The sequence below is a fragment of the Epinephelus moara genome, chromosome 16 (assembly GCF_006386435.1).
Source record: "Epinephelus moara isolate mb chromosome 16, YSFRI_EMoa_1.0, whole genome shotgun sequence".
Classification (NCBI taxonomy): domain Eukaryota; kingdom Metazoa; phylum Chordata; class Actinopteri; order Perciformes; family Serranidae; genus Epinephelus; species Epinephelus moara.
The window spans coordinates 7,928,892-7,942,468 of NC_065521.1; the positions used below are offsets into that span (position 1 = coordinate 7,928,892).

The 13,577-nt window shown below is 39.5% G+C and overlaps 1 protein-coding gene across 2 annotated transcripts in view; it reads left to right on the forward strand.

Annotated features, from left to right (window-relative positions):
- The first annotated feature begins 4,111 nt into the window (after positions 1–4,111).
- renbp (renin binding protein) overlaps positions 4,112–13,577 on the forward strand; it is a 32,632-nt gene continuing 23,166 nt past the window's right edge. For both annotated transcript variants that reach the window (XM_050064682.1, XM_050064681.1), the window contains exons 1-4: positions 4,112–4,264; positions 10,734–10,838; positions 11,006–11,081; positions 11,181–11,256. In XM_050064682.1, coding sequence (XP_049920639.1) covers positions 4,200–4,264; positions 10,734–10,838; positions 11,006–11,081; positions 11,181–11,256 — 322 coding nt within the window. In that variant the 5' untranslated portion in view covers positions 4,112–4,199. The remainder of the gene's footprint in view (positions 4,265–10,733; positions 10,839–11,005; positions 11,082–11,180; positions 11,257–13,577) is intronic.

The window sequence follows — 13,577 nt, forward strand, 5'->3', positions numbered from 1 at the left end:
CATGTGAATTACAGCGTTTCATTGCAAAGAATGCATGTAACGGGTACACTTGCGCTGTTTCTCCACCATCTCGTTCAAATGAGACAGATGTAGGGGGCGGGTATTTATACGTCATGGCCTTAAGCTGAAAAAGACTTCCTGTTAGGAACCTCTCGTGTTACCTTACTCATCGCACCTAACAGATCCCTCCTAAATCTAACGCTGACTCCTTACTGGCAGGAATAAGAGACATGAGATGGCCTTAAAGATGGCAGACCTTGAACGACTTCCGGTTCAAGTCAGGAGTTAGGAGTTAGCAGTATACAATTAAGAGACTTGGGATGCAGCCAATGACTTCCTCCTACTTTCCTGTGCTACTGAAAATTGTCGGGAAACTGTGCAACTTCACTGCGGCTCACCACCTCCTGCTGCAGCCGCCTGATCTTGTGCACTTTCCAAGCGAGGCGCAGTCCCGAATGAGCCTAACACCTGCATATTGTTAGCTCCGGATACGTTTTTTTTAGTCTGGGGCCGTAAGTGGCCGTTTTGGTAAGGAACCGGAACCAGGGCGAGACAGACAGGATCCAGAATTCGATGGATGCGCCTTTCCGTCAAAATAAAAGCACCAAGCTAATAAAAATGCGGTGAAACTTTTTAATTTAAAGAATATAATTTACATGAAAAGCCCCAAGCCATTAAGTTAATCGATTTTCTTACACCCCTCATCACCCCAAATCGATGGTGCGCCAGAATTTAAAGTTTTACTTTGGTGAAGACTTTTACTTTGATGAATTTGGTAAATTTCGCATCCGCTCTCTAGACCGGAAACCAGGCTGCATCCCAAGTCTCTTAATTGTATACTGCTAACTCCTACCTCCTGACTTGAACCGGAAGTCGTTCGAGGTCTGCCATCTTTAAGGCCGTCTCATGTCTCTTATTCCTGCCAGTAAGGAGTTAGCGTTAGGCGTTAGGAGGGATCTTTTAGGTGCAATGATGAAGGAAACACGAGAGGTTACGGCTTTGATCAGCGAATATAATGTGACTTGGGATGTACGCCAAACGCTGGCTCCGTTATGCAGCAGATCCAGCTGTGTTGCCCATAGGTGCCGCCGTCATCAGAAAAGGACGTCGCTTTACGTGACGCTTCAGAGTAAGGCCGTCTCATGTCTCAAATCAGCAATCCTCGCTCTTCACTCCTAACTCCCGACTCCTTAAATGTTTTCCCAAGTGGGAGGGACTAAACAGTTAGATAAGGTGGCTAGATAAGGTGGTTAGCAGTAAATTTAAGGGACTTGGGATGCAGCCATAGAAACACTCAGAATAAGCTAACAAAATTCTTTACAGGTGATCTGTAATTTATGTTCATGGTTCAACCTCCAATTTACATGAATTCTCATGTAAATCAGCATCATATCAGTTTGCTGCTGCAGAGCAGACCTGTCCCCTCAACTACACAGGCTACATAAATTGTGTCTGACTGTTAGGTTAATGTTTTCAGAGGAAAGAAATACAGGACAACAGCTTTCATTAAAGATCAGTCACATATAGTCAGGGCTTCACATCTGTACAGATGTTATTTTATGAATCCTCACATTGCACTTACTGCAGGTCTTTGTATTGCTAAAACCTTCAGTAATTAAAACAGTTCAATGCTAATATACAACAGACTGTGTATAGTTTATGATGAATGTATTTAGTTTGACTCCTAGACATCTCCATCAGTAACACATGTATTCTGTTGACAGAATAAACCTTCAAATCAGACAAACAACATCTAAATCCCTGACTTCCATCACAAAGGAAAGTTTATTTAATACATCTTGTTGTTGAGTCAACATTGAAACCAATCAGTGTGTTGCTTATTGTGTCAAAAATCATGGCAGTCTGTGCTTGATCATGGAATATCATTTGAAAATGGAAGTTTGATAGGTGAACACTGTTTATTTATTTATTAAAACTTGTTTTGGTGAACTTGGTCTGCTATATGAATAGGACTCATCGTGAGAATATGGACTGTAATAATTGTGTGAGAGCTGTCACTGGCTTTATTTCCAGACTTTGCTAATTTACACAGTCGAAATGTGCAGGTGGTGAAGATGTACGTAAGGTGACTGGAGAAGCGGACTGTGTGTGGTCGTACCGTGATGTCTCCATTGCTCTGTGTGCGTACAGTCATGTTCACTGCAGCAATTTTACATTCAAAATCTATATGAAAACTAAAGTCATGCTAGGTGGTATATATTGTCAGTATTAGAATATTCACATTTAGACATATTTCACCAGGATTTGCAATAGTGAGATTTTTCATCCTCTGCAGTATGGAAATAATAGTCTGTCATCATTTTGGAGCCTAAATAAGAAATCACATCCAAATTTCTCAGTTGAAAGTCAGTATTGCAAATCCCAATGAAATATGGTCTACATGTAATCGTTCAATCAATGTCTTCAAAAGCTCAGTGAAAAAACATAAACTTTTAAATCAATTCTGAACGTCTTTTCACCATCAGCGATTTTTAAAGACCTTTTGAACCTCAAAACGCTCACTGTAATATACCTTTGGGTTTTGTAAGTGGTTCTGAATCCACCCCCCTTAAAGGGTAATTAACAATAATAATTCATAACAATAACACAGTTTTTGACAGACCGAATATGCAATTTGAAATAATATGTATCCCCCTTTAACTTTTACTGTAGGAATAGATACACCATCTTCACCCAGATTATTATGGATGAGAAGAATTTCACACTATAGACACCCACACTTCTCCTCCCTGTACATGTTTGTAAGGCAAACTGTCTGAAATAAGTCTCCCTTTACAAGCATTAAAAAAAAAGGTTTACATAATCCTGGTGTGTTATGTGAACAAACGACAAGCAGGCCTGGCATTCTGGTACAGTGGACTAGTCCATGCTGCCATCTGCTGGTGTGTCAACAACACAGTAGGAACGCATCTATTCTCTCTCCATCATTCACAATGTTTTAAAATAGCCTTGAATCTAAATACGTAGGCTATATATATATATATATATATATATATATGTATACACATATATGTATATATATATATATGTATATATACTAACATCACCCAGATGTGCTGATCACTGGGAGGAGGACAAAACGCAGAGGCTAGCTCCTTATCCCCGCTGCTCTTAGGCAGCCTTAGGATGCAAAAGCAGTGGGGGTTCTTGTATGTAGTTATAATAATGGAAACACACTGAGCATGATACCACACAGTACGACATGACCCAAATATACCAATCACCAGCACCCTTATATGATTTTGGATGATAGTGCATTACGTGACAATGTAAATGTAATCATATCACTCAAAATTCTGTTGGTGCCATTATTGCTGAAACATAATAAGTTAGTATAAGACATTACTTTTGTACTTTTTTCACAGCTCTACTACATTTTTAATGATAGCAGTTGTAAAGTATTCTGTTTCTAATCAATACTAAATATTAACAAATGCTAATATTTTCAACATCACAATTCATAATTGGATCTGGAAAGTATTTTTTAAAACGTTTTTAAGGGTAGATAAGATGCCAGATTGCATGAATAAAGCACCAAATTAGAGCTTGTTTATAAAAAAAAAAGAAATCCTGGGGGAGGTTCCCCATGGACCCCCGTATAGAAGCCCCCAATGCCCTCAATCCTAGAGACAGCCCAGCATATGGTCACACTTTTTGTATATGAATTGTTTTTACCCAGTCACATCATAGGCTGGTACTTTCTTGAGATCATGTGGTGGTGATGTGCGTTTAAAGAACACAGTTGTTTAATTCATTCATTCGTAATGCTTATTATTATGCTCCCACACCAAAAATTTAAGTATAAAGTTTTTCTCCTCTTTTAAAAATCTTCACTCAGTGACAGTTTGATTACCTCCTCTGTGTCAGGATGTGGACACAGTGTGTGTATGCTGTAAAATCTTTTCTCTCTGTTTTTTTGCAGAGATAATTAAAAACAATAGTGTTTAATGCTCTCTCTTGTTTCCAACATGATTGCACAATGTTCCCCCGGTCTCTGACCTCTGTACGACAGCACCTTAAAAACCATAAAGTAATCTAGATTTTATGCCACAGGAGCAGATTCCAGTCTTTCGATCGCAGAGTGAGAGTACATTTACTAGAGTAGGAGCACTCCGGTTCAAACCGCGCTGAGATCCGCTTTCCACTTCCTTTCCAGAGCCACTGTTGCCTCTGGTCATATGACAACAAGGGGAGAGCGGCTGCAGGATAGTCTCTACAGTTTCTGCCTTACTTGGAGTACAAGGTAAGTCAAATAAGTCCAGTTTTACCTGCAGGTCGTGTCCGTTCTGTCTTCTCACAGCTGATAAACCGAACACTAACAGTAGAGACAGTACAGACTGCTGCAGCGAACTGACGGCAGATGGATTGTCTGTCAAGCTTTGTAGCGACACCAGGGGAAAACAACTCTTGGTCCGACTCGGATTTTAGTTAGAAAATATCGCTAGCTTGCTGTTGACTTTTGATGGGGGAAGATACCAAGTTGGGAAAAATAAGATGACAAGTGCGCGTTTTGTGCGTCTATTCAAAATGAAAGGTGACGTGATGCTAATTCTCAGATTTATGCTTTTGATTCGGGGCTCTACATGCTTACATGATGTGATGTGCAGGGGAAGCTTCTGTTTCCATTGGTGCAGCACATCTATTCACCCCAAGTTTCGTCTGTGTGTTGCCTGCTGTCTCTTTAAGACCCCCAGTCTGCTCTGATTGGTCAGTGAACCCAAACCACAATGTTTTCACCTAAACTTCGCCAAGAAATGCCGTTCTGGCAGAAAGCAGTATAGGCAGACCTCTCCCCACAACCATCTGCTCTGCTCACTGGTGTGATAAGCCCATATATCAGAATGACTGGATTTTTATGAAGTCAAGCCAAGTCAATTTATAAAATATACGGAGCCCCTGAAGTCCTGAAACTCAATATTAACTTGTGCACCCACAATAAAAGTTAAAAGATAAAGGGTGATTTTTTGAAAAAACAAAAATTGTGCACACAAGATAAAAGATAAAACGTGTTTTTTAAATCCTGTGCGTACAAGTTATTATCAATTTGTGTGCACAAGATAAAAGTGAAGAGATACAAAGTGATTTTTTTTTGTAATGGTACGTAACAACTTGTGCACCCAAGATAAAAGTTAAAAGATAAAAGGTGATTTTTTTTTAATCTTATGCGCATAATGTAAAAAAAAAAAAACACAACATGCAAGTTTAGGAAAATAAATCTTACTTTTAGAATGGCTCAATAATGAGGTACAAAAAAGGTACTACTCAGAACTCTGTCTTGTTCATTTCTTTCTGCTTGGTGTGGCACTATAGGAGGAATTGTCTTTATTTCAGCTCATTCATTCACTCAGATGGCTGAATGAGCACCATGCTTACAGGTACACCAGTAGGAATCATATATAGCAGCCTGTGTTTTAGACAATCAGCTGAGGTTATGATGAGGATGTTTCTTATAGCCATACTCTGGGTACACAGATAATACACTAATAAGTCTTGTAGGCAAAGCTACAAAACAAAACAAAAACAGGAGCCAATTTTCATTCTTAACCCAGCTGATTAGTATTTCTGAACCAGATTGGTAAAGTTGGACAGATATTCATAGATTCGAACTTCGCAGGTCAGTAACTCATAAACGAGATGTTGTGGCAGTATTCTCACTACTGTCTTACCTTGGTGAGGTAGACAACAAGCTACAACGTAAATTTCATCAAGCCATCTTTTGAGCTCGGCCAGTAACATTGATCTCTATGCACAGCCTGCGGAACGAGTGCGCAGGGACGTCTACAAAGTGCAACACCGAAAAGAGATAAAACAAAATTATTCAATAATGTCAATGCTATGCAGTGTAGCGTCCCCACAATCACTTCACACATTAATGGTCTCCTGCTGATCATACTACAAAACTCAATTTGGAGAAATATGCTATTTCATAATTTTTCAGATTTTTTTTATTAGTAAAATGATTCAATAAATTCACTATTAGTGTAGTACCACTGCCTTCATTTCAACCACCAGGGGGTGCACCAATCCAATATTATGATCGGTTATCGGCCGCTATATCAACATTATAGCTGGATCGGGTATCTGTAAAAGCAGCTGATCCATAAGACCGATCCTTCCCCTTTAAATCTTTGCAACACGGGCTACGTCAACGAGAGTTGTGTGCCACATGCAGCAAGAGTTGATTAGAGAGTGGCAAACACAAGCAACATGGAGCGAACGAAAGGGTCTGCTATATGGAGTTATTTGGTTTCCCAATGGAGTATTGCACAATTAATCTTGTGTTCATGTGTAAACCCCCCTCTGGCAGTGCAATAGACTGAAACAGCCTACTGAATCATACAGAAGAGGAACTGCACATCAGAAGACTGTGCTGTCCTCTGCTGGGTTAAAGAAGAAACACAAAGATGGACAGTAGGATAGATGAGTTTTTAGCTCAGAATGCAGGAAAGGATGCAAGAGAAAAGAAATAACACCATCGTCTGATGCAACTCGTCCTATGTTGTTATAACTGTTATATTCTCTTTTTATAGAAAAAAATCAAACTGCAAAAATCAAACACAATCTATCTTTAATAGATAAACCTCAGAAATAAATCACTAAACCAACTGGCACACACAGGAAGGAAGATTTCCTCTTCTCTGCCTTTCTGGTGTACTACTGTTTGTTTTAATATTTGGTTACTGTGTGTATGATTACTGTTTCTATGTTTGCCCAATTCAGTTTCAGCTGCAACATTTGTATTTCTTTCTAAAAGATTGTATCCGAATTTACTTGAATCTAAATGCTGATGCATAAGTTATTGCTGCTGTTGCACAACTGTTTACTTTTGTAACAAATAAATGGTTCATTGAATTAATTTGTTTTAATCTTGTTATATTTTGTCTCAGGAAAGAAAAGTGTAGTCACACCCAATGCCTTTAGTGTGTTTGTCTTGTTAAGGTTTGTAGCTTCTTAAATCAGCAATGATATCAGATCGGTAACGGGTATCGACCGATACGTAAGGCCCCACCATCGGTATCGGTATCGGAACTGAAAAAGTCGGATCGGTGCATCCATACTATGCACAACCGACTATGGAACGAGTGCGCAGGGACCATCTACAAAGTGCAACACCGAAAAGACATAAAACAAAATTATTCAATTATATCAATAATATGCAGTGTGTTGTCCCCCAATCACTTCACACATTAATGGTCTCCTGCTGATCATACTACAACACTCAGTTTGGAAAAATATGCTTTTTCATAATTTTGCTTAATTGTTGGAGTAAATTATTCAATAATGTCAATACTATGCAGTGTAGTGTCCCCAAGATCACTTCACAAAGTATTGAAATTATTGAATAATTTTCTCCAAAACAATTCAGCAAAATTATAACAAACCATATTCCTCAAAACTGAGTGTTGTAGTATGATCAGCAGGAGACCATTAATGCGTGAAGTGATTTTGGGGACACTACACTGCATAGTATTGAATCTACTGAATCATTTTCCTAATAATTTTTCAGCAAAATTATGAAACGCATATTCTTCCAAAGTGAGTGTCTTAGTATGATCTACAGGAGACCATTAATGTGTGAAGTGATTTTTGGGGACACTACACTGCAAAGTATCGAAACTATTGAATAATTTTCTCCAAAACCAGTTCAGCAAAATTGTAACAAAGCATATTCCTCCAAATGGAGTGTTGTAGTATGATCAGCAGGAGATCATTAATGTGTGAAGTGATTTGGGGTAGACTACACTGCATAGTATTGAAGCCATTGAATAATTTTCTCAAAAAAAAAAAAATTTTTTTTTGAAAAAGCATATTTCCGCAAACTGAGTGTTATAGTTTTACCCACTAGAGAACCCCTGGTGGTTGAAATGAAGGCAGTGGTACTACACTAATAGTAAATTTATTGAATCATTTTACTAATTAAAAAAAAAAAAAAAAAATCAGAAAAATTATGAAATAGCATATTTCTCCAAATTGAGTGTTGTAGTATGATCAGCAGGAGACCATTAATGTGTGAAGTGACGTGGAGACACTACACTGCATAGTATTGACATTATTGAATAATTTTGTTTTATCTCTTTTCAGTGTTGCACTTTGTAGACGGCCCCTGCGCACTTGTTTCACAGGTTGTGCATAGAGATCAATGTTACTGGCCGAGCTCAAAAGAGGGCTTGTTCTGATGAAATTTACGTTGTAGCTTGTTGTCTACCTCACCAAGGTAAGAACGTAGTGTCGTATGTACTGCCACAACATCTTGTTTACGAGTTACTGACCCGCAAAGTCTGAATCTGGGAATATCTGTCCAACTTTACCGAACTTCTTGAACCTTAATTTCAGCATACAGTTTCAGAGTATTGTGGTAGAATTTCAACTTAAATCTTTGGTGTGATACTTGTTACCTCATTGTTCTACCAGAAAACAGCTTAGGAAAACAGTGAGCTGTGTGAACTCATTCATTTGCATTTATCATTAACCAGAGCACCTTTGTTGTAAATAATATGCCAGTTTTACTAAAAGTCATAATTCATGTTCTGCAAAGTGTTAAAGGGTGGGTCCATCTATGTTCTTTTCTGTTTTTCAAATAGAAACTCCCACTGCCCTTGGCAAAAAGTGAGGGTTAGGTATGTAGGTCATAGTGCTGATGTCCTCCCCTCTCTCCCCCAACACATGCAGTTTTGCTGACAGTGTAAGCATGAAGAATGAGGAAAGTGTTTGCTCGGAAGATTTGAGCTGGAAGATGGTGCTATTTTATTATAATTAAAGCTTTAGTCAAACATGTGAAAACACATTAAGGTTCAATATAATATAAGACTGCATTTGTAATGTATAAACACATACACAAATTGATAGTCAGTGCAGTACCTCCAACAGATGCAGTTGGCAATGTACTGCTGTGGACAGTAAATTTACTTATTTTTGTCAAAGGGGTCTGTTGACTGTTTCATTTTGAGCAGCAGCAAAAAAATTTTTTAGCCTTATAAAAAAGACCACCTAAGAATATGAAGGTAAGTTTAAGTTAATGTTATATTTTATGTTTACATTTTAGCTTGCCATTAGACAGCCTTTTCTGACAGGAAACTGAAGCTGCTCTATGGCCTCTTCAAAGCCACCAGACTCCTGTGACAGAAACAGTAATTTTACATCACAGAGCACACAGGAGTTGCTGGTGTACCTGGTGCCTTAATCTTTTAGTTTGTTTGTGTTATTGTGTATTATCCGGGAATGAACATGGTGTCATGCAGAAACGTTCATGAGGTCACTGACTGAGGCAAGGAGGCAGCACTAAGCAGGTTGATCACCCGTAGTGATGGGCAGTCCGATTCTTTTTACAGTTCTGGTTCCTTCGAGTTGATTCATGTAAATGTATCAAACCTTTTGAGTTTTGATACATTTTGCAAAATACGATGTCAGTTTCTCTGTGACATTCCGTACATGCATGTTCAACAGCCAGTGCTGCTCGCCCCATGAAACTTCTCTTCAGTGCAGTACCAGCCATGATTAACTGTTAAATGTTTAAATTTACATCAATAAAGCTTATATTCATTTTAATACATTTCAGCATGCCACCATGTAAGCTTCTTTGAGGGAAAGCACTGCAGACGTCTCAGTAACCTGCGCAGCCTTGTGCTGCATTCATGTCACCTCACAAACCAGTACAACAACCAGTTTAACTTGATCAACCATTAATGCAGCTGACTCCTCAGGAATACCATCCTCCTCAGCATCGGTGGCTTCTAACTCCTCTACCAACAGCCCAGGATTGTATCAGTGTCTGCAGCTCGCAGAAAAAAAAATAGTCGATTTGTCGTACTTTCTGGGCAAGCAGAAAATGTCCTACCTTGAGAGAATGGTTCACTTGGTCTTTTATCTGGTCCACTCACAGGCAGTGACAGTGGTACCCTACAGTAGCCGCGAGTGGGAGGAGGGATTCATGAGCACGCGGATGTCAACAGGCTGACCTGGCATATATTGGACAATTTAAAGAATCATTCAAAAAGATTTGTTCGTACATTTTTGACCATCTCTGATCACCTGTGACTCCACCATTGGGGCATGCATGCGGTTCGATCCCCGGCTTCTCCAGTTCACATGTCAAAGTATTGGGAGAGATACTGAACTCCAGATTGCTCCCGATGGCTGTTCATCTGTGTGCGAGCACGTGAATGGTTACTGAGTAGCAGGTGGCAGCTTGTATGGTAGTCTCAGCCACTAATGTGTGAATATGTGTGTGAATGGGTGAATGTGACATGAAGCGTAAAAAGGGCTATGAGTGGTTGGAAGACAAGAAAGGTGCTATACAAGTGCAGTTAACTTACCATTTACCACTAAGTTTTTCCTCAACTACAGACTATCACAACGTTGATTAAATTGACCTGCCTTAAAGAGCGAAGTACTATCAGCCTGAGAAAACTTCAATGCTTTATTGGCAACCGCTACTGTGTATTAGTCAGAATGGCCAATGCAGACAGCCATTTGCTTTGTTTTCACAGACATGGATGTAAACTGTAAGAGAAATGTAACTGGTGCATGGAGGCATAAAACCTTGGGGCAGTTATTCTAGTTTTTGTACTGGAGTGGTGACACCTTGTCTGTAAATAAAGAAAAAAAAAAACAGCATTAAAAGACAAAAAGTATTTTTTCAGGAGAAAGTAAACAAAGGAATGTTGTACATCTTATCATCTATCACAAACTGATTTTCATATTCCTTTTGAAAGGAAAATGTCTGTGGCGAAGCTTGAGGAATGTCGAGAGCAGATTGGGAAAGCACTGGACAATGCAGTGGACTTCTGGCTCAAATACTCTCATGACACTATACACGGGTACTGTAGTTACACCTGAATGCTTTTGAATTGAAAATATTGTAGGTAATGGCTTTTTTAAATAATACTTCCAGCTTCCATGCCTGGCAGTTGTGTACATTTCTTTGCACTGTGCATGCAGTCTGTATTCCTGTGAAGAACGCTTGAACCTCTGCTTTGTGTTTCAGAGGCTTCTTCACTTGTATCGGGAGGAATGGGAAGGTTTATGATGAGCTGAAGTATGTCTGGCTGCAGGGCAGACAGGTAGGTCTTTGTATTACTGGTAGTGTAAAACAAGTAATCCACTTTATGAAATGTGTTCATTAGATGTTATGTGAATGTTTTGGCTTGCTTCTTTCACAGGTGTGGATGTATTGTCGCCTGTACCGAACCATGGATCGCTTCCGCAAGCCTGAAATCCTTGAAGCAGCAAAAGCTGGTGTGTATGAATGTAAAGCTTGATTCAACCAGTTAGGCCTGTTATTATTATCACTACTGAAGTGTCGAGAGAGGGTTTTTTTTTTTTTTTTTTTATCTCTCAGGCTGCATCACTTTTGGACTTTTGGTTATAGTGCATAGGTTCACAACATGTGCACTTTGGGAGATCTGAGTCAATTGAACAGCTGTCTGTGGAGATTGCATTTTACTGAGTGCACCACAGAATAAGACTAGCACATGACTAGACTCACAAGTCAGTCTTTAGATGCTTTGCTTAACTAAAGACTGATGACTTTCTCCCTGATTTTGTGTTTAGATGGGCGGATACAATTTCAGAGTTTAAAAAAACTCCCTACGTTGCAGAACCAATAGTAATCTGCAGGGCGGTCCTTTGGTGGCTCGCTGAACTCTTGTGCTTGTAAACATAGTCCCACTAGAAACACGTGTAGCGGTAAAAATGGCTCAGCCGCGCTCGCAGAAAAAGCCGTCAAAGTTTTTATTTATTTATTTAACCTTTATTTAACCAGGTAAAAGACCCATTGAGATCGAGATCTCTTTTACAAGGGGGACCTGGCCAAGAGGTCAGCAGCCCACGTCACAATAAATAACAGACAGGCAATAAACAATATGTTAGAGCAGCCAATAACTAAAGTTAGTGGATGTTTGTCGCGTTTGCGGCGACACATTCTCGCCAACTAAAAGAAACAAACATAATCTTTTACAAGGCCATGACTCATCCGTCTGGCCGGACTATAGAGGGAATCGCCTTGTTGTTTACAAATACTTCCGGGTAGAAAACCAGCAGAGCTTTTAGCTATATATATATAGCCTATAAGTTATATCACATTTTTCACGTCACTATATCACCGTTTAGACTAATCCGATGTTTGTAAAGCCTATAAACACAATGACTGAACAAACATTACTATTTCTTAGCCGTTAGCGGTGTCTGTAATAGGTAATAACTCATTAAACGGTCCGTGAAAAAAATATCTTTTCCAGCGGATATCTTAGTTACAACATGAGTGAGCTAGCAAAGCAGTTTTGTGTTGCTATGTGTGGTATTTATTCAGTTTTGGGAAATCACGATGTCTAGAAAGCATCAGTGGCTGCAGCTGACAGGGACAGCTAACACTAGCAGCAAAGCTAACAACAGGACGTCATCTGTTAAAAGCCTCCCGTTGTGGGATACGACATGAAACTACTCCAGTTAGCTCAATAATGTTGTAACTAAGACATCCGCTGGAAAAAATATTTTCTTTACGGATGAGCACACGTTTGATAAAACGGAGTTAAATCTCTCGGCATCCATTTTCAAGCTCTCCGTGTGTTTGTTTCCTTGCGGACGAGAAAAGGGGGAGCGCACATTTCCGAGAAGGCGTGTCCTTTTCAAAAATGCAAGAGCCGTTGCTTTGTTGCCGGCCGTTTTCGCCGGTGTGTTAAACACACTTTAGAAAGGAGTGTCCCCAGACTATCAGAAGTTGGAGATCTCTGATTGTCTGGTGGCGAGACTAGCACATGACTGGACCGTGTATGTATGAAATGCAATAGGAAATGTCCAAAATTTACTTCTTGACTTTTTTTTATGTTTTTTTGTTTCATATATACATTTATTTCAACACGTCATTGAGGTATTACGTTGAATACAATCCACATGTGTCTGTGTGAGCGTGACACAGACAACACAGGAACAGCAGAGCTATGCTCCCCTAAATGACATCAAAATGCAGTAGACTCCCTGAACATACTTTTTTATGACATGACTATCTTGGTACAAACATTTACCCACCAGTGTGACGGAAAGCCTTACGAGACGGAAAATCTACCCATATTTGGCGTTTGGTGGGTGTTGATTTCATACCCTGGCTGGAGGGCTTTTAATATAAACAAGGACTTTTAATTTGAAACAGGAAGTGGTGGCATTCACTCAGTCGCAGACCTTTGCTCTTATTGTGCTGGCCCCGCTGTTGCGGGTCAGCAAAAAAATTCATGTAAATACATCTTAAAATGCAGAACAAAACACTTAGACACAGCTATATAGCCACGTTTCTCTGCAGCTGTTCCCACTGAGCAACTCATTTTATGCTCGAATGGTCCAGTGTGTAGGATTTAGCAGTGAGGTTTCACAACTGAGAGCCAGTGTTTGGTTTACCTCCTCAGGTCTATGGTAGAACAACATGGTGGACTCCGTGGGAGGAGCTGCTCGTATATGTACATATACACGTCTCACTTTATGGTAACGAAAACACAACTATTAGCACGATTAGCAAATTCATGGATGTTGGTCACTCGGTCCAGCACTGTTTAGAAGATGGCTGCTTC